General features: G+C 40.1%; 1 protein-coding gene across 1 annotated transcript in view; it reads right to left on the bottom strand.

The window, feature by feature from the left end:
• LOC136443066 (splicing factor, suppressor of white-apricot homolog) overlaps positions 1–19,326 on the bottom strand; it is a 42,458-nt gene that overhangs the window by 7,668 nt on the left and 15,464 nt on the right. The window contains exons 3-9 of the mRNA XM_066440133.1: positions 18,578–18,718; positions 11,262–11,347; positions 4,055–4,292; positions 3,367–3,598; positions 1,332–1,438; positions 756–1,002; positions 68–402 (exon numbers count right to left, since the gene is read on the bottom strand). Coding sequence (XP_066296230.1) covers positions 68–402; positions 756–1,002; positions 1,332–1,438; positions 3,367–3,598; positions 4,055–4,292; positions 11,262–11,347; positions 18,578–18,718 — 1,386 coding nt within the window. The remainder of the gene's footprint in view (positions 1–67; positions 403–755; positions 1,003–1,331; positions 1,439–3,366; positions 3,599–4,054; positions 4,293–11,261; positions 11,348–18,577; positions 18,719–19,326) is intronic.

Genomic DNA, 19,326 nt, shown 5'->3' with positions numbered 1-19,326 from the left:
TAAGTTCTGAATTGGGTTCCTGATACTCTATATAAAATTGTTTTTGAGCAAGAAACGTCAAACATACTCTTTCCTTTGGTTGCTGCTGCTAGTGTGGTCCTTTCTGTAGTCATGGTGGTGACCCCGTCCTCCGTCACAGTTCTTTTGGACATGGTGACAGGGATGTTCTCCCCTGCCAATTCCTGTCTGTACAGGAGCTTCTTGAATTCGTAGTAGGGATTGTGGACGTGCCACGGAAGCAGGAATTCAAATCTGGGGTCGTTCTTAGCGCGAACCGTCGTTTCGAAGTCGTCCCCGTTCTTTGCAACATACTTGGCAAGCTTGTCGATGATTGGCTGGATGTCCGGCGGAGGTGGAACGATGTTCGGGAATGTTGGAAGTGCAGGAGATTGCAGCAGAGGTCTGTGGATGGGAAGACAACAAATCTAGTGACTGAAAGCATTACATAGAAAACATAGAAATACATGTAACTTATCTGACAAACATACAAAAAATCAGCTTTTGTTCTATATTCTAACTTGATCTCTTACATGAGCAATTCCAGCAGAGGTTACCAAAAGTACATTCTTTAGTTTTGTAAGGCCCAGAGGTCAAAATGATTAAGCTATCAGTGTCATGACAGAGAATTACAAGGGCTCAAGCAGTCCTGCAGAAACTCATTCTGCATGTAGATAGTTGTCAAATTTTACCAAAAATTTGGCACAGAATTTGGACAGGTTACAAGTCTAGATGACACAAAGAAAATTCAAACTTACTCCTCTTTTACTGTGCCAGTCGTAGTGACCACAGGGCCCCCTGTACCCGGCCTGGAGTCCTCCCCAGGGGGTGGGGGAGGAGGGGGCAGCAGGCTGGCAGCACACGTCAGCGGCACCCCGGGAGGGGGAGGCAGGGTGAAGGGGGTGGTGGTGACTGGCTCCACTCCGGGGGGAGGGGGTGGTGCATAGCTCGCATCAGGGTGGAAAGCCAGGAAAGGTGGAGGGGGAGGGGGTGGTGGTGGAATACCTGAAATTGTGCAATGAAGAACATATCAACTTAAAATTCAACTTTTTTTTAAATGCACAAGTAACAGAGCAAATTACACAGTCATTTTGTTGGGCTGAATAAAGCTGTACACTGAATAAAGCTGTACACTTAAGGTAAAATAAAGAAATGATTAGATCATGGGCCCCCTGGTGGCTTTTCATAGTATTGCAGCAGTACTTCCTGTTTTGATATTTCATCTTCTGGACATGCTATGGATCTTATTTGCATAATCATTGAGAAACCTTTAGAATTCGTCAATTGTAAAGGTTAAGATCTTTTGAGAAGGTTTGGGGTCATGTGTCTCTCACCTTCCACAGCCATGACTCCAGGGGGAGGGGGAGGTGGTACCATCAGGCCCATTGGTCCTTGGTAGGCTGGAGCTTCTGCTGAACTGTGCGAGGTAGTAGCTGGAGGCCTGGGGAAGAACAACAGCTACAGTCATGATCAGGTCTGGGAAAAAATGTTTTGTGTTCAGCAGGGGCGTCTCCAGGAACCCAGGACAGAGAAAAAATTTATCAAAAAAAATCATGAAACTGATCAAAATATTCTTCCGTTAAGCTTTAAATGACAAATTTAACAATGAAAATCAACAACATGGGCTCCCAAGCAATGAGTAGGACCGAAAAAAATTTAAAGCTGGAGATAGCCCTGGTTTCGGGTTACCCAGTCGACCCTAGCAGAAAGCTGCTGACCCTAGCAATTTTTGTTGTCAACCACTGGCAAGGCAAGTAAAAAGAGAATTCCTAACAACACTAAGTTTTTTTGATACTATCATCAGAAACACAATGTTGATGTTCCTATGCCTCATCATCACAACTTACATGTACAATGCAAGTACAGTACAAGTAAAACCTACTTGTGTTTAAAATACTTTTATAAGTTGATGGATGTACTCACAGCATGGAGAAGGTTAAATAAACTACCGCTTAATCTATGACATTCTCTCTGAGGTTTCATTTCCAAATCCACTTTGACAGTATTGGGTTATTTGTTCATGGGTAGCAATATGGAATGCTTTTAGGTATCCTTTTGAGAAATGCTCCAAGTTACTCTTCCTCCAGAAGAATTATGAAAACGTGGCTCTATAGATATCAGGTCGCAAATATCATCAATTATACAACCTGTGCTCAAATCTATGACATTCCCTTTGAAGTATCATTTCCAAATCCACTTTGACAGTATTAGGTTATTTGTTCATGGGTAGCAATATGGAATGCTTTTAGGTATCCTTTTGAGAAGTTACTCTTCTTCCAAAAGAATTATGAAAACGTTGCTCTATAGTCATAAGGTCGCAAAAAACATCAATCATATTATGCACACATGTCAACTGTCAAAAAAAAACATTAGACTTTCACAATTCTATATAATTTCTTGACAACATGATAGATCCAACAAAAAAAGAAATTCAAAAGTATAAAAAAATGTTCCAATATCTTTTCCAACCATAAGAAGATATATAAAAAATACCTGCTTTAAATTACAATGTACCAAATTAAGTTCTAGGGATTAAAACAATAACAGTGTAGTATTGATAGTAGCGAAGAGCTTTTCAAAGATCTTTTCTGCTGTTGATTTGTCCTCAAACTTTGGCTTTATGTGAAATTAGGTTAATGTCCCACAATAACACAGCAGTTATTTGTGTATGACTCTGACCCCATTCCATTCTCCCTAATATACATCATAAACAACATATTGTCATTTCTGATTAACGACCAGTACCCAGGGAACACGTGTCTTTCTCTGATACATGCCTAGTATTTTTGCTGACAGCGCTAAACACTTTTTGCTGTAGTGATTTATTACCACCTGACTGCCATCTTCCATGAACCACAACCGCCAACCCGCTTTGGGGAAACACTTTCCATTCCTGATAGTAAATCTCTGCTACTTCAACACAGTAGAGCAAGGTACACGTGGGAAAGAAAGTCTCTTTCAATTTCAGTGGCATCAAAACTAATTTGAGCTGAGGTAATCTTTAACTAGTATTAGTTTAGACAAAAGAGCTGATCTTCCACTGGTTGTGACAGAAAAGATAGTGGTGATATGAACAGTATATGCAGGTTCATGGTACCATGCAGGGACAAACCCCTAGCTCTTTGCCACGCATACAAGAAACAGTCAGTGGACCATGGCCAAACGTTCCATCCTATATGAGGAATGCAACCCTTTCCAGAGCGTGAAGGATTTGAACTTCTGACCATTTGAACTCCTGGTCCAGAGACAGGGTCACTAACCTCTCGACTTTGCACACTACTCAACAGGGCAACTTTCTGACAAGGGCTCGTGCTTCATGTCCTATATGTTAAAGCAAGTTGATAAGGCGAAATCAGAACTAGAACTTACAAGTGTTGAGACTGTCCCGTCAGATGTGAAGCAGTAGCGGTTGAGGTGGACAGCGGACCAGTTCCTCTGTACGCCGTGGTCAACGTCGTTGTCGTGCTGGCTAATGGTCGCGTTCTCTTCGGAGCGAACAGGCTGGGATGGAGGTATCCGCTGCCGTCTAAATCATCTTCCTCATCACTATCGTCAGTCATGTCCTGGGCAGGGCGTGGCTCCGTCGTGGCAACCAGGGATTCTGAAAGTGAAACAACAGGGAGTTGCTTTAAAATTGTGGATCAAGCTGCAATGTCTGATCTATTTAATATTATCAGACTTTTCTATAGATGTTAGTTTCACAAACTGAAAAAGAAATATGGCCAAAAGATTAGATTCCCATTTCCTAAATGTCTTAAAAATCATTTGTATAGTTATCATTAACCGCAAAAGTCATATATTTTAATTGAAAGATAAAGAAACTGCATGTTCCAAATATGGCTGTAATATTTTGTTGTTTTGCAATGTTTGAGAATGTAATCATTTCCTTTATTCCTTGGCACGGCATTGGTCCACAGTATTACCAAAAGTTTGTTGAAAAAGTCTTTATTCTAAATCTGACTACATCTCTAGATCTTCACTCTACTCTAAGAGACTACAGCACATACATGTAGCCTTGTTGGTCCTTCCTCTGTAATACATACAGTGTAAGTCTCACCTCTATTTGGCTCCTTATTTTCTTTGGTTTCTTCACTCTTCTTTGGAGTATATTTGCCGTCCTTGATCATCTTGACCATGTGCTTATAGTAGGGGTTCAGGTAGTGATCAAAAGTCAAGAAGTCAAACTGAGAATTCGCGTGCTGCTTCGCCTTCAGCACGATCTCCATCTGCGTCCCGTGGGAGCTGATAAAGGTCGCTGTCCTCTCAACGATCTGGTGCATCTTTACTGTACCTGGCTGCAATGGAAAAAAAAACTTTAGATTTGGAAAGACAGTGGAAGTCTGGACTCCCTTACACATTTCAATGTACATGTACAAATATATATATATGTCAGGGTAAAGATTAGGATCTAGAAGAATCACTGATTCTACTGCGGTTGAGATACCGATCAACAGAGACTCTGATCAGGATGCTAGAAATATGTTAGGGTAGTCATAAATGTTAGGGTGGTCATAAATCCTAAATTTCAAGTCAATCCATTGATCTACTCTCATCTCCCAAATAAACAAACCCCCCGGAATAAACATACCCCCCAGACAAATTTTCAAAATCTAATAAACGTACCCCCCGGAATAAACATACCCCCCGGAAAATTAACCAAATTTACAGATAAATTGTGTCCGAGGGAAAGAAGATGATAAGGTAGATGTAGGCTCTCTTTATTCATTTATGCCTGTCTGAGGACCATACCAGTAAAGTGTATAAATATTGAACAGAATAACTGCACACGTCTTGTTCATCTTCTTGCTTGCCACTTCAAAAAAATATAGTAGTAATGTTGAAAAATTGGGCATAGGTTCTCCGCTATGAACCCTAACCGGGCCCGGCCAACGGTGCTTTCAAATTCAACAAGTGAAAATATACATAATACATGCATTTTCTACTTGGAACTTGAAGCAAGTGATCAAGGAAAATTGTTGTATATACTGACATAAAATCAAAACACGACAAGTAGTCGCCCAACTGCTCAGTTCACTTGGATGGGCAACACTTTCAAAGTCTACTCTTTGTTTTTAAACAAATGTATCAACATTTAGAACATGAACAGAAGATTTCAATATCCTGCATATATGGTCATCACAGGTAAGTTATTACTTATTTGTAAAAGCCATAGAGAAAAGGAACTATGACATGTATATGATGTAACTTTTTATCTTTCCCTACTTGCCTTTTATCTAGTTATATGCATTGCATATAGAAATATAGATTTGTAAACATTACGATTTGTAAACATTACATGCCACAAATTATTGTGTTGTGTCAAGGACATTATCATATTATATCAAAGACAATATTATATAATGTTCTGGTTTTTGTTGTTGCAATCCAAATGATTTAAAATCCACAAATCACCCTTGTATGTAGCATAAAACATTAATGTTGAGAAACTAAATTGTCAACAAATTTGTGAGAAACCTCAGGCCTTTTCCAATGTTGCCACAAAGCACAAGGTTCTCATGTTACACATGAAAAGTTGAGCTAGACACAGCGGCGCCGCAGACAGAAAGGGGCGGGGCTAACAGAAAGTTTCACCCATATTCCTAGAAAGCTCTGGTATTCTTTCTGTAGAGGGGTGACCTTTTCTAAAGTATTTTTAAGTGATAATAACGGTGACTAGATTGCAATTCATTCTTATATATAGACTTTGATATTAAAATTCTCTTTGTAACAATGCAAAACACATTTCTGACCAAGGCAAAGGAGTTTTATTTGTACATAAAAAAGAGTTGTTTCCCCTTCTTCGAAGTGAGCTCTTCCATGACAAAACGTTCCCACTGCCAGAGTCACTGACGTCCAATGCGTTACTCACTTTACTAATACTGTGGCGATTCTCCAAGCGCTAAATTTCCATGTTTGTGGTAGGATTGAAATGTTTTGATATATATTGAAAGTAATTACGCAGTTTTTTGATGCTAAGACACTGTTTTTTTGTGGTGGTGTTTTTATATTTTCATTTTGGGAAGGACTGTATCTCACGTGAGTAGAGAAATTTACATGCGTTAAACGTACTTGAAACACTGTGCGCCGCTGGCATGTATATTTTTTTTCTGATCAGCGTGCTTTAGTTTACGATGTAAACAGAGACTGTCAAAGTTGTTTATACAAAAATAATTGCATTTCAAAACGTCAGTGTGGCGTCTTATTTTCTCCCAATAACAACGTTGACTTTGTAGTGTCATAGAGATCTACCGATACGTTACGAGTTACGCCGGGATTTCACAAAGGTCGGGTCTTAGCGGCCGGGAAATCAACGCCGCTTGGCCGGAAAATAATGAATTATGAGCAAAAATGCCGGGGAAATATGGGCAGGAAAACCCAAACTTTCAATTTCAATGGGATCCCTGGTTAGCAAAACTCTTATTTTCAAAAAAATAATAAACGTACCGTCCTAAATAAGAACGTACTGGGTGGACTTTGAGGCTGAAAAAAATAAACGTACCGGTACGTTTATTTGGGAGATGAGAGTAAAGGGACATAAATGAAGGTTGAAAAGTTCTGAGTCTTCTAAGGGAATATCTTTGAATTTACAGACTCTGATCTGGATCTAATCTACCAGTAGAGATCTCAATCTAAGTTGAATTGTGGTTTCTGCACGAACTGAGTCGAATTGTGATTCTACCGGTAGAGATCCCGATCAGGATTTTGTCATCTTTTACATTACATGAGAAACTTCACAGGTTGACATGTGAAGCTTTGTGCACATATGTTGTGTCTTTGATATATTTGAAAGATAGCTGTTCAGCTTTGAAGTGAGCAGTGTTAAGAATAAGAGTGTGTCAGGATTGGTGCTGGTGAGATGCAAGTCTTTGCTGCTGGGTAACTGAGCATTGAGTGATTTTGCACAGGCACATCAACTTCTGACGAGGCAGAAAGGAATGGTGAAAGAAAGAAAGAAAGAAAGAAAGAAAGAAAGAAAGAAAGAAAGAAAGAAAGAAAGAAAAAAGAGACCGAAAGAAAGATCAAAAGAAGGAGCCTGTTGTAGAAATTGGGTCAAGGATGCCATTCATTTACAGGAAAACCACACTGTTGATTAAATACTGGTCCGTCAGGTATATTGCCTATACATCATTCTTATTCCTCCCTTGAAATGTAAGCTTGTAGTTCTCCAGGGCTGTAAGAACTCTTGTATTCACTATGTTTTTGTTTTTTCATCTTTTACATTTTAATATTACTAGTATATATTTGATGTGTCAAATGTGTAAGCAGACTCTAGGAACGATAGTGTGAAATTTGTAAGAAGAATACGCTATTGGAGATCTTAATAAACAACTAAAATTTGTACAATTTTCTTCTAAAACATGGCAGAGAGAAGGTTTGAAATAGGAATGGAAGAAACAGATTAACCTTCTCCTTGCTGAAACAGCCTCTTGGCACCAAATTTGCACTGCTGAGGGGTTAATCCGTAGGGAAAAGGATCAGTAACTTTAATCAACAAGTCTATCACTCAATGTATTTGACAATCTTTAGAAGGCAGCCGGTTATCTCCGAGCGAATTTCAGCGACGGCCGTTGCCAATCTCTGCCATCGGGCGCTCATATTGATTAATGGTAACAAGGCACGTACAGGAAGTGTGCGGGCGCTATTTGGGGCAGATGGAACAAACCAATCAATACACACTACATATTTAATGTCCAGTGCTGCACTTTTATCAATATCTCGGGTATGAGTCCCATTATTTCAAGCGTGTAACAGGCAAAGTGCGCAGTCGACACTTGCATGTACATGTACACAACTAATGGGACCTGTAGCTTTCCATTTGTAACTAAAGGGATGCTCCAAATAAGATTAATCATCTCTTCCCATGTAGTTACGATGGACAATTAGCATGTCACTATCTACATGTGTATATTTAAATCAATGGCTAACTTTGTCAGCAAGCTTCAGATTCAGAATGCTTGTGGCTGCATGGACCATAATACAACCATAGCACATTATATTGATTTTTCTGTTACGTGAGGTATGTAGTCTTAAGAACTCAATTCATGTACTGTACATGTATCCAGATTCTTCACTTTACTAGCAGCAGTACTTCCTAATACAAAGCATGTTGTTAGTAATATGTGTTTGTTTCCAATTGACACCCGGACAGGAGAACTGACGCATCCCCGTCTGTATGACAGCCGACGAAAGGGTATGTCACCCCGTAAAAAGGGCGGTATAACCTCACATCGACTGATGAGCTACTTGAAAAAGCATCATGCTTCACCTCAAAATGAGGATGCCTTCAAACAAACAAACAAACAAACAACCAATTGACCTGTGCAGTGCTAATACTGTTAAGAATATACAGGCTTAGTCTCTACTCCTTTCAGCATCTAATAGTGCTAGACCAAAACTTTGGACGACAGCTTCAACTTAATTGTTCTTTTCTATGCGCCATGAATATACAATGTATTCCTAAGACCCACAGGGTAAGGGACTCTAATTAAACAACAGTTGACACCACATTTTCTGTCAATTTTTCAAGCTGAGAAATCTATTATCCACACCATGATCAATACAGTCAAACCTGTCTATAGCGGTCACTCAAGGGACTGGCCAAAACTGGCCGCTAAGGACAGGTGGCCGCTATGGAGAAAATGTCGATAAATTGACCATGAGTGACACATGTTTTCAGTAACCCACTGAGATACATTTTTTTATTCACCGTACAGTACACATGTAAACATTAACATAGGTAAGGCACATTTTAGAAATTCGATTGTTGTTCTTTTACTTCTATTATGGGCTTGCAAAAAGAATTATTGTATCTGTCAACTCCAAAATCAATGGCTTGCTCGAGCTTCATGTCTGAACAGACCAGCATCGCCATACTCTACTCTTGATCATTCGCGACTGCTTCGCTGCCGGCACACGCGTCACCAACGAGTTTTAATCATATGAAACTAAGTCCTTCGCAGCAAAATGCCACCTAGTTAGTTAAGAACAAAATATGTGTTGCTCAGTTGCCACTTACTGTTAGTTTTCGACCGTTTTCAAACATAAAATCGTGGCGACAATTTTCCTTGTCTGTTGTTGTTTGCTTGTCATGATCGGCTTCTACCATTATGCTAATAGGGTAATGAGAGGAAGGTCGCTCTTTTGAGAGCTTTTTTTCTTTTAAGAAAATTGCAACAACCCAAATTTTACATCATAGTAATATTATCCATATTCAGTTTGAGGCTTTTGGTTAAGTAATTATCCTCAGTAATAGTTTGCAGCAAAATAAATTTAACACACTATACCTCCGCAACAGTGGTGTCTTCCGATGACCTTTATGCTGCTCCGCCATTCTGAAAATCGTGTTTGGGCACATTTTCGGATGAATTCCCGGGGAAAACGGAAATATTGGGCCGACATTGAAACAATTCGCGAACTTAGCGCATCAGATACATGTGCGGGCTGTATTTTCCAAAAACTACCGTAATTTTTGCCCAGTCCAAATGCACAGAAATAGTCAAATATGCTACGATGTACAAACGCAAGCCATGTGAAGAAATACTTCAGTTCGCGTTAAACCATGGATAATCTAACAAAGATAAAACATTCTTGTTTTCTTTATCATTATTATCTTGTCAAGTTGAGTTCATATAAACTTGATAACTGCATAAAAGAATGAAGATTTTGAACCTGGTGTGTGGTGGCGATGCGGCTTCTACCGGCGCACATTGCCCGTTATCGGCAGTGTTACTGTACTTGCGGGACCGAAAATCGTCTGGCCGCGACCGCGTTGGACAGGTGGCCGCTATAGCCTAATTCTTAATGCTTATGTCAATGGGGAAAATCCAAGGGACCGACAAAAAGTGACCACTATGGGCAGGTGGCCGCTATGCAAAGGTGACCGCTAATACAGGTTTGACTGTACTTAAGACTCCCTACCCAGCAATTGGGAAAACGTGAGAGGAAACATTTTGGTCCAGGATAACTGAAATCTGTATTCTGTAGAGAAGATTATGGTAAGCCATTCATCAGACGTGCTTGTAGAATACAAAGTTTTTGATATTCGATATTACAACTACAAGTTGCATGATGATACTGACAACCAACTTTTGCAGCAACATATCCACCTGACCTCACATTATAGTAGTCCACTGCATGGTACCAATTATTACACTACTGTGAAATTGTATTCACTACAGTACATTGATGTACTGTATTGTCTCTATGAGGTACATGTACAGGGTAGACCTTTTGGCATCAAATCTGCATGAGGCAGTAGGGAAAAGGTTACGAGGTTAAACCATCCATGTGCCTTAACTTAGTCACATATAAATCCCTCTGCAAAGCAGACAAGCACACTCGACATGCTACCCTGCACGACACTACGTTGTAGTATGCACGTAAGCAGGATACTTTACATACTCTGATCTTCCAAAGGGCATGTCCAATTCAGATGATTTAGGGAGATCTGATATCGGGGACATATTTGTTTGTGTAAAATTTGGCCCCCAAAGGTTTTCCTATTAAATGTAGGTGAAAACTAGAAAGTGAATAATTTACAATTCTTATAACAGATGGAAATTTGACTAGTCATACCTGGACATACATGTACCCTCAATTGCATCACAATGACTATCTGCCCAGGCAGTTTATACAACATGTACATGTTCAACATTTCTTTCAGTAGAAACTGAATGTATCACTGAAAATCATCTCCTCTTTCAAGGGCTAGCAAAACCTTTTCTCTCTAATAACTTATAGTGTTTCAGGCAATTATACCAAGCAAAAAACAAGCTTACACTTCTTTGTATACTAGGCACCATCGTGTTTAACTATATAGTCCTTAAATGCCATTTGCGAATGCTTTAGGGTGTAACTTGTCACACTTAATAGCCCACACAGGTAGTGCAGGTGACAAATCTTTCAACTGTTGCCAACATACTTCATACTACTGGGAAATGTCACAGTAAATATCTTTTTCTTTGGCATACCCCCACAAAGATTATATCCACACTTCCCATGGAAACCTTTTACACACACTTGGAAAACATCACTGTAAATGCATTTAAATTTGTGTGGTTTTCATTTTGCGCTGAGGCAAAAATGGAGGGCTTGCGGTGGTTTTGAGTTTGCGGCAGTGCTGTAGTCACATACTGCTACAGTAATGGACAAAAATGTTTGCGATGGCTTTAAGTTTGCGGTGAAATGGTCGCCGCAAAAACCGCAAACATAAAACCACCGCGAACATCTCTGCATTTACAGTATTTGACAGAAGAGGGACGTACCATTTCCATCTGTGGGGGGACCTGTAATTCCGGAGGGGCAATAAACGGCTCCTCCGCTGGGTCCTCCTCAGGCTTCTCTTCCGGACCTGAAATCAGACCGTAAAAAGACTTGTTAGGGCTAACGACCTCACAGCTAACGACTACAAGAACTCCTAAATTAGACAATTTGGGATGTGGTATGTCCACTTAAATCTTATAGCATCACATTTTTGTATTGATCTATTAAATCTTATACGAAAAAGTCATCCTTTTCTGTCAGCTAAAAATTTGCATTTAGCAAATTCAAGAAATCAGTTTTAAGGACAAATACAAGTTCATAAAAAAGAGAAGAAAACTACTGTACCAACAGATTGGTGTGATACTGGATCAATCAATGAAGTGAGAAAATTGTCCTACTTCCACTAACCGGGAATTACACTGAGTTAATTGGGAACATAACTGTCTAGTGAGGGTATTTTTAAAGTCATAAATTATGTACGTTTGACCTTCTTTATCATAATTTAAAAGCTTCAGTGAAAGTGACAGACACTTGACAAAATATTTTTGATGATCTAAAATAAATCTTCAGTTGCAATGCATGTAGATAATGTTCATTTATGTGCTAAAAAGGTTTCTTGGAGATTCCAAGAGCTTGCCCCAAGTCCCAACTGTAAAAACAATGTAAACATCTTGACCTTCTATTGGCCTTTACGATTCTACCAGTACCATATATCTTATTTCATCGGTTTGGCTGACGTTCAGCAAAGACTGTCCAGCCATCCTAAGGCTATCATTAAGGACTGAGTTAGGAACTATAGGTATTTGGCCATCACACACCAAGGCATGTTCTTCATCAAGTACTTTGGGTTCTTTGATCTGCTCTAGGCATGACTCTCCTTGGCGTGATTTCTTTAAATATTAAGTACTTACACAACCATCTACATTGTAGAAGTGGAACACAACTCCCTACTGGTACACTGGGATGCCAAGTCCTACTGTAAATACCTTTATGTCATACCTGGGCTATGAAAACGTTCGATATGGGTGTTCCAGACTGGGCGATACAATGTAGCTTTGGTTATCACACGGGGTTTTACTTTTATCGCACAGGCTTCCATATAATATTTAGAGTGCATTTCGAGTGCGCCGGTATCGCCCTCAGTCCTGGCCGTATTGCCCTCGGTCCCTCCTGCGGGTCGCATCACCCTCTGGCTGTCGGGCGATACAACCCGCGGTCTTGCCACTATCTCAGGCAATATGGAATACACCATGTTGTATTCTATATTTATGTTTGCGGTAGGGAGAAAATGGAAGGGTGACAGTGGTTTCAAGTTTTCGGTTGAAACAAGGGGGCAGGTGGGCAGAAGACAGAACAAGCATTTTTATGTTTCGCCAACGAAACATATTGTTTTTGTAAGGTTTCTTCTTCTTCTCCTTCTCCTTCTTCTCCTTCTCCTTCTTCTTCTCCTGTCAAACCTTCAAATCGCTTCTTCTCGGTCGTCCGTCGACCAAATTAGCTGAAATTTGGTATGCAGGTAGAGTACGTGTATACCCCTAGACCCTTTTAAAAATTTTTTGATATAAGTTTTTAAAATGATTTTATGGAGGTTTTTTGGTCATTTTCAGACAAAAGTCGCACATGATGGCCTCCAGTGCCGTGGTGTTGAAACCTGAGGACCTGAAATTTGGTTTAGTTGTGCATTGGATATTTACCCAAAGGACCCCATTATTTTTTTTGGCATACACTACTTCAAAATGATTTATTTTGCAATTTTTTGATGCAATTTTTGGTTATTTTCTGTCGGGGCCAGCAAGAACTAGGTCATACTGTAACATAAGCCCTCCTACACTTCACATGTCTGGGACTTAAAACCAAGCAGATGTCAGGGGGTACCTCTACTAATGGTATTACAGAAAGTTATATGTACCTTATGTTACATGGTACGGATGTTATATTTGAGATGTAGGTACCTATAGGAAAGGTGACTACACCTGACAATTACTTATGCTAATGAGGACCTAATTCGCATAATGTATGCATAAAGTTGTATGTCCCTTACCGTAAATGCTGCGGATGTCATCTTTGAGATGTAGGTACCTTTAGGAAAGGCGAACACACCAGGCCATAAATTATGCTAATGAGGACCCAATTTGCATAATCGATGCATGAAGTTGTATGTCCCTTACCGTAAAAGCTGCGGATGTCATCTTTGAGATGTAGGTACCTTTAGGAAAAGCGAACACACCTGGCCATAAATTATGCTAATGAGGACCTCATTTGCATGATTTATGCTTAAACTTGTAATTCCCTTACCGGACAAGCTGCAGATGTCAGATTTGACATGTACGTACCGTTAGCAAAGGTGATCACACCTGGCCATGAATTATGCTAATGAGGACCTCATTTGCATAATTCATGCATAAACTTGTATTTCCCTTACCGTGACAGCTGCGGATGTCATCTTTAAGATGTAGGTACCATTAGGAAAGGTGAATGCCTGAATTTGCTCTTAAAGCAAATGACGGCCAGTCTAGTTGCGGTTGTCTTACGTTCCCAGTGATGAGGGTACAGCTAAAATCGCGAACATCAAACCACAGCGAAAATTTCAACATTCCCAGTACCACGGGTTAAGGATTATTGAATAGTTTAAACCGTACAACTTTACGACGGGAAGTGTCCCAGAGTCCATATCTATCTTCCCTCACTTAATCTGCCATCCTGGCTGGGAACACCTGCGGCCTGAAAATCATTGATTTCTGACAAGTTCAACTTCTCCTGAAAGCCTGGGCCTTTGAAATATCTTCCCGTAGTTCAACTGCTGCTCTATCTGCAAAATCTCTGGAAAATTTCACCATATTTCATAAAAGGCTATAATCCATCTAATTTCTGTCAATTTTCTTCAGGTTCCCAAATAAAAGTATGACAAAAATAGGCCAATCACATTGACTTTGTAAATGTTTTTCTAGATTTGAAAAAAGAATAACAATGACTAGACATCATTTGATATATTGCGGGGGTGGATTTTCAAATAAGTCTGGAACAGAGACTAGACATGATATAATTTGGTGAGGGGGTGGATGACTGACAAGCACACATTTGTGTTAGACTGCAAGGTAAATGCCAAGGTTGTACGTGCTATGTAGCACACCGTGTTGGACAAAAGGTTTCTATACCAACAGACTAGTATTAAAAATTCATCCAGTGTAGTATAATCGGTATATCATCTTGACACAATATGCTAGCAGTCAGATAAGGCTATACAACTATGATTTTATGGGACAGCTGCACATTGATATTTTGAAAGTTGAAGTTTCTGAAAAAAATTGCAACAAAACTTGCTCCCTGGTGATGACTTGAAAAAATTACTATGTTGCAGTGAGCAAGATAGGAGGGAGATGACAACTGATGACATACAGGACTGGTGTAAAAAACTTTCACTTTTCCATGTTCCAAGACAGCAAGTAAACGTTGTCTCAAATTCTTTTCTATCTGCTCCATTCTGTTTCATCTCTTTGGCCAATCTTTGTTAACAAATTCTTTCATCACAGATGCTCACAACCGTTCTCGTTCTAACATATCTACTTGTAAGATGTTCACATTATGACCACTCAGTGCTAGTATAGCGTGAGTAGAATAAAGACGTAGCAAGGAACGGTGGTTCAATAATAGATGACTTTCCGTTGCTCCAGGATTACCTCCGTGGCACCAGAATGGCATGGCCTGTAAATCACCCTCGCCTCGTACGTCGTAGGTCGCCAAAGTGCTAAATTATCGCACCTCTGCCGAATGGTATTTACTGTGATGAAATGTTAAAAGTGATTACGTGCCTATTCCCACCACTGCCGTGCAACTTAAGTGGTAGCCAGGTAGCACTATCAGCAAATTTAGATTGCAAGCCAAATAATATGCACCTGCAAATGCTGCAACATAGATTTAGTCATACCTCATCTTATAGATACCAAGGCTAGGTTGATCCTACTTTGGCCACATTGATTTGATTTTGTGAATGACGTCTTTCCTCGCATCAAATTTTGCCAGTTTAAAAAGTTGGGGACAAGGCCAATAAACATCAGAGAAAAAATAAACAGTAATTGCAGGACAGTCTATCTCTCCTCCTACCAGGTAGTAAGAGGGGAGATTCAAATGGATGATTTGCTTGCCATCTGAAGATAAATTTGCATGCCATGTACATTACCCTATCATTGCACAGGGAAACATTAACAATGGCGCCCATGTCGCATTTGCTCGCGGCAGCTCACAATAATATATATTTAAATATATATGTGAAATTTCCATCTTAAAGCAAGCTCGCCGGCAGCTTCGGGCCGTAGTTCGGCTTTTTGTCGCAAAATCACACGAGATCTCGCGAAACTCGCAAAACAGGGCAAGATCTCGCGAGGTCACATCAGAACTTCAAATCTAAATGTATTACCACTCGCGGACGTGTGCTGAGCTTTTACTAAATGGTACTGCCCAGCAGGTTTCGCCATCATCTTTATGACAAATGTCCCTACAATTTGATATAAATTCTGACAGGGTACCACGGAGTGACGTTATTCTATATCATTTCAAAGTTAGGACATGTCATGCATACAAAAAACAGCGACCGTTACTTTCTGTTACTTTCTTCTCCGCCAATCTTCAACCAAACTTCCCCCGACAAGAACTGGCGCCTTGATCTGACGTTTTTGTATGCAAAATAACTTAGACCGCATGTCTGAAAAGAAATTTCGTCTAATTGGAGGTAAAGTTTGGCGGGAAGTTGGAACGGGCCAATTGGGACGCCATTTTGCAGTCTGTCGCAAAATCGCTTATTTGCATAAAATGGCCGAAATCTATTGTCGGTAGGTAGTGTCCCTGTGCATTGCCATTGCCCATGTGCCACCTTGCACGTAGTACACATCTCCCCTTAATGCTTGTTGTATTGAGGATGATTGCCAGCTTCATCAACACTGTATCTTCATCAGGTCACACAAACTTGATTTTATCCATTGATTTTGGCCCAGGTCCCACAAGGAAAATGTTGCCCTTTTCAACAGTGAGCCAGTGATCCGTGACAATGCTTGCATCCCTGACACAAACTGCTGCAAGTTCAGAAGCCATGGTCTCATCCAATCAGCAAGCACAAGATCTTCATAAAATCAGAGATCAGATACATGCACATGGGAGTGTTAAGCAATCTTTTATTACATAATCCTATTGGGAAAAAAGCTGCACAATTTTTTTGGGGGGAGGGGGGATTTTTTCCGCATGCTCACATCAAATGCACAGTCCAAATACAGGAGGATGTCACCCATTGATAAAATCGAGTTAGTAGTGCCATTCTGATATGGCTTGCTGCCTTTTTGAGAGGCAATGCAGTCAACATGCAAATTCAGCTCCTCCATCAGTTTTGCTGCCATAAACTAGGGCAGTAACGACGAGGATCAATTCAAACCCAATAGCTGGTATCACGAGAGACGGCCTCGTACCTTATGTAATGATTTTGGGCTATCAGGTACTTTGTCAACCAGGGAGGCTATCCCAGCGATACTAATCACGAATACTAATTTCATTGGCTGTCGTATGCGCTAATGTTTTGGTGCCAGCACTGCCACAACATGAATATATTTAGATTGAAGCTTTTGCTTTAAAGTGTTTGAGGATTAAAAGTGCAGTAAGGATGAGCAGATCAAGAGTCGACTTATCATCATGACACTTCACAGACCTCACATACAAATATAACAATTATATCAATATATGCAGGGTGCGAATGATTTTGTTTTGCAGTGCTTACATGAATCCATGCACCGGTATTTTGAACTTGTGAAATTGCAAGTTCATATCATTTTTACTTGAAGTCAACAGATCAAAAATGAGGCCACATACCCGATGCATAATAAAGGGGAATAGATAACAGGTCAGTGCTAATATTAAGAGTTATGGGCTTGAAAAAGAATACTGGGATCATAAGATACCAGGACTGGTATTGGTAAACTGCAGGTCAAACAGTTACTATTATGTTACAGAACTTTTATTCAAAGACATTTTGATTTTGTTTCCTTTACTACTAGTACAGTATCTAATTGAAGTCCCATGTTTTCATTAAACACAATAAATGGATTTTCCTGTAATTGTTTTTAGCTGGTATTCATGAGAAAGCCTTGTATAGTTATGTAGTCATAAATAAATAGATGAATAAAGCAAAGTTGGCATTTCACAGATGCAGCCTTTTGGAAAACTGTTAATAAATCTACATGTAAGTAAGATTTTTCAACATCTAGAATCTCAAATCAATATGAGGCCACATGACTTTTATGCCCGAAAAACAGAAGACTTGTTTTGTTGTGGCCCTTGAGCTGCTAAAACGTTTTTGTGCCACTGTTGCAGTGAAATAGATACAAAGATAGAATAGATTCTATATTCGTGACTCTGGCGTTGTGTTTTGAGCCTTAGCTATGGATATTAAGACTATCGCCATGGTTACTAAGACTGTCGCTAAGGGAATAAATGTCAAGGCTAATAACTAACTCTGATGGAGCTTCTCATGTTACTGTGACATTACTAAGGTGTTAGGTAGGCATGGCAAAAGCACCAATGAACTCAAGTTAACCTCGGAGAAAGTATCACTGGGGCTAAGCACTGATTCAACTTTGGCACCACACCACTTCGGATCATATTTCAAATTCAATGGCTGACTTTTCATATTATGGGAGGCATATTACATTGTACTGGAACCAGATAATACACGTGTACAGCATTTTCCATGCTCTCAACATGTGAGGCAGGCTTGCACAAAGGCAGACCTGAAAGTTGTAGGGCACAAAACTCAAGGAAAGTCTATCTGTTTTCCTGAGGAAAGCTCTGAGCAATAGCAGGCAGGCAGAGTTTCCTGTTGGTAGTACATAGGGGCATCATCATCATCATTTATTAGGGCAGCCAAAGTGCCGTACTGTGTGTGTAGGCCCAGGCAATGCTCTGGCATCCAACAGAATCTGTTTGTTCGTTTAGACCATTGTAGTGCCTAGTGGCAAATGTACAGCAAGTTTCTTTGCTGTTTCAGCAGCAGGGTATATTTTTACAGGGAGGGTTGCTATCCCTTCACCTTAGTAACGTGCTCGAGGCACCTCCTCGAACATGGGACCCCCACTTTATGTCCCTTCCGAAAGACGGTGCAGCCCCAACCGAGATGTCCTGACCCGGGGACTTGAACCTGGTTTCAAAGATACCAACTAATTGGAAAAATGAGCTCATCTGTGAGGCTGCTACCAGTTGAGCCACAGGGACATCCCACCCCACTGGATAACCATGAAAAAATTAACATCTTATTCAGAACAAAGAAAAGTAAGATGCGAACCTTCTGGTTGTCCCTCCTCATCTTCGGTTGGCTGTGTGGGGTCGTACTCTTCATAGCCAGGCGCCTCTTCATACTGGTATGGTGTGAAGTGGTAGGAATCGTCCTCTTGTAACGCCTCATACAGTCTCTTCTGTTCCTCTTCTATACAACACATCATAAAAGAAAGACATTCAGATTGGATGGTCAAATTTTCTGATACTAAACCTAAACCTGTTGTTTGCGTAAGACATGATTATGACATGACGTACCCGAAATATACAAGTCTGAAAATAAATTTCCAAATACAAGTTGCATCCATCAGTGTCCAGATTGTCAGCAGCCCTTTCTACAGAGTTGGAAGGCTGTCAAAAATCTTTGCACAAAAAAGGACCATTCCTCCACACAAATTCACCCACCATCCCTATCCCTATCAAGTGCAATGTATGCTACTATTCACCTTTGTGACTAAACAATTTGGATTCCAACACAAGTTAAAGGCAAACCATGTTATGTACAGAGAGGTAGAATGACATTGACTTTAATGTTGCTTGACATCTAAATATTTTATTGAAAAGTGCCTTCCTTTTGGAACTTGTCCAATGGATTTGCACCCTGGTCCCCACTGGGTGGCAGCAACATGCAGTACATGTATGCGAATGTGCAACATGATCCAACTGGCAATGTACATGTAGACTGTTTGCATATATTTTAGTCTAAGTAGCAAATCTTTATACTGTGACAGTAACTGTACAAGGAAACCCTGCAACACT

This window comes from Branchiostoma lanceolatum, chromosome 1 (genome assembly GCF_035083965.1).
Source record: "Branchiostoma lanceolatum isolate klBraLanc5 chromosome 1, klBraLanc5.hap2, whole genome shotgun sequence".
In the NCBI taxonomy this organism is placed as follows: Eukaryota; Metazoa; Chordata; class Leptocardii; order Amphioxiformes; family Branchiostomatidae; genus Branchiostoma; species Branchiostoma lanceolatum.
Note: the sequence above shows the minus strand (reverse complement) of the source record. Positions and strands in the feature narration are given on the sequence as shown.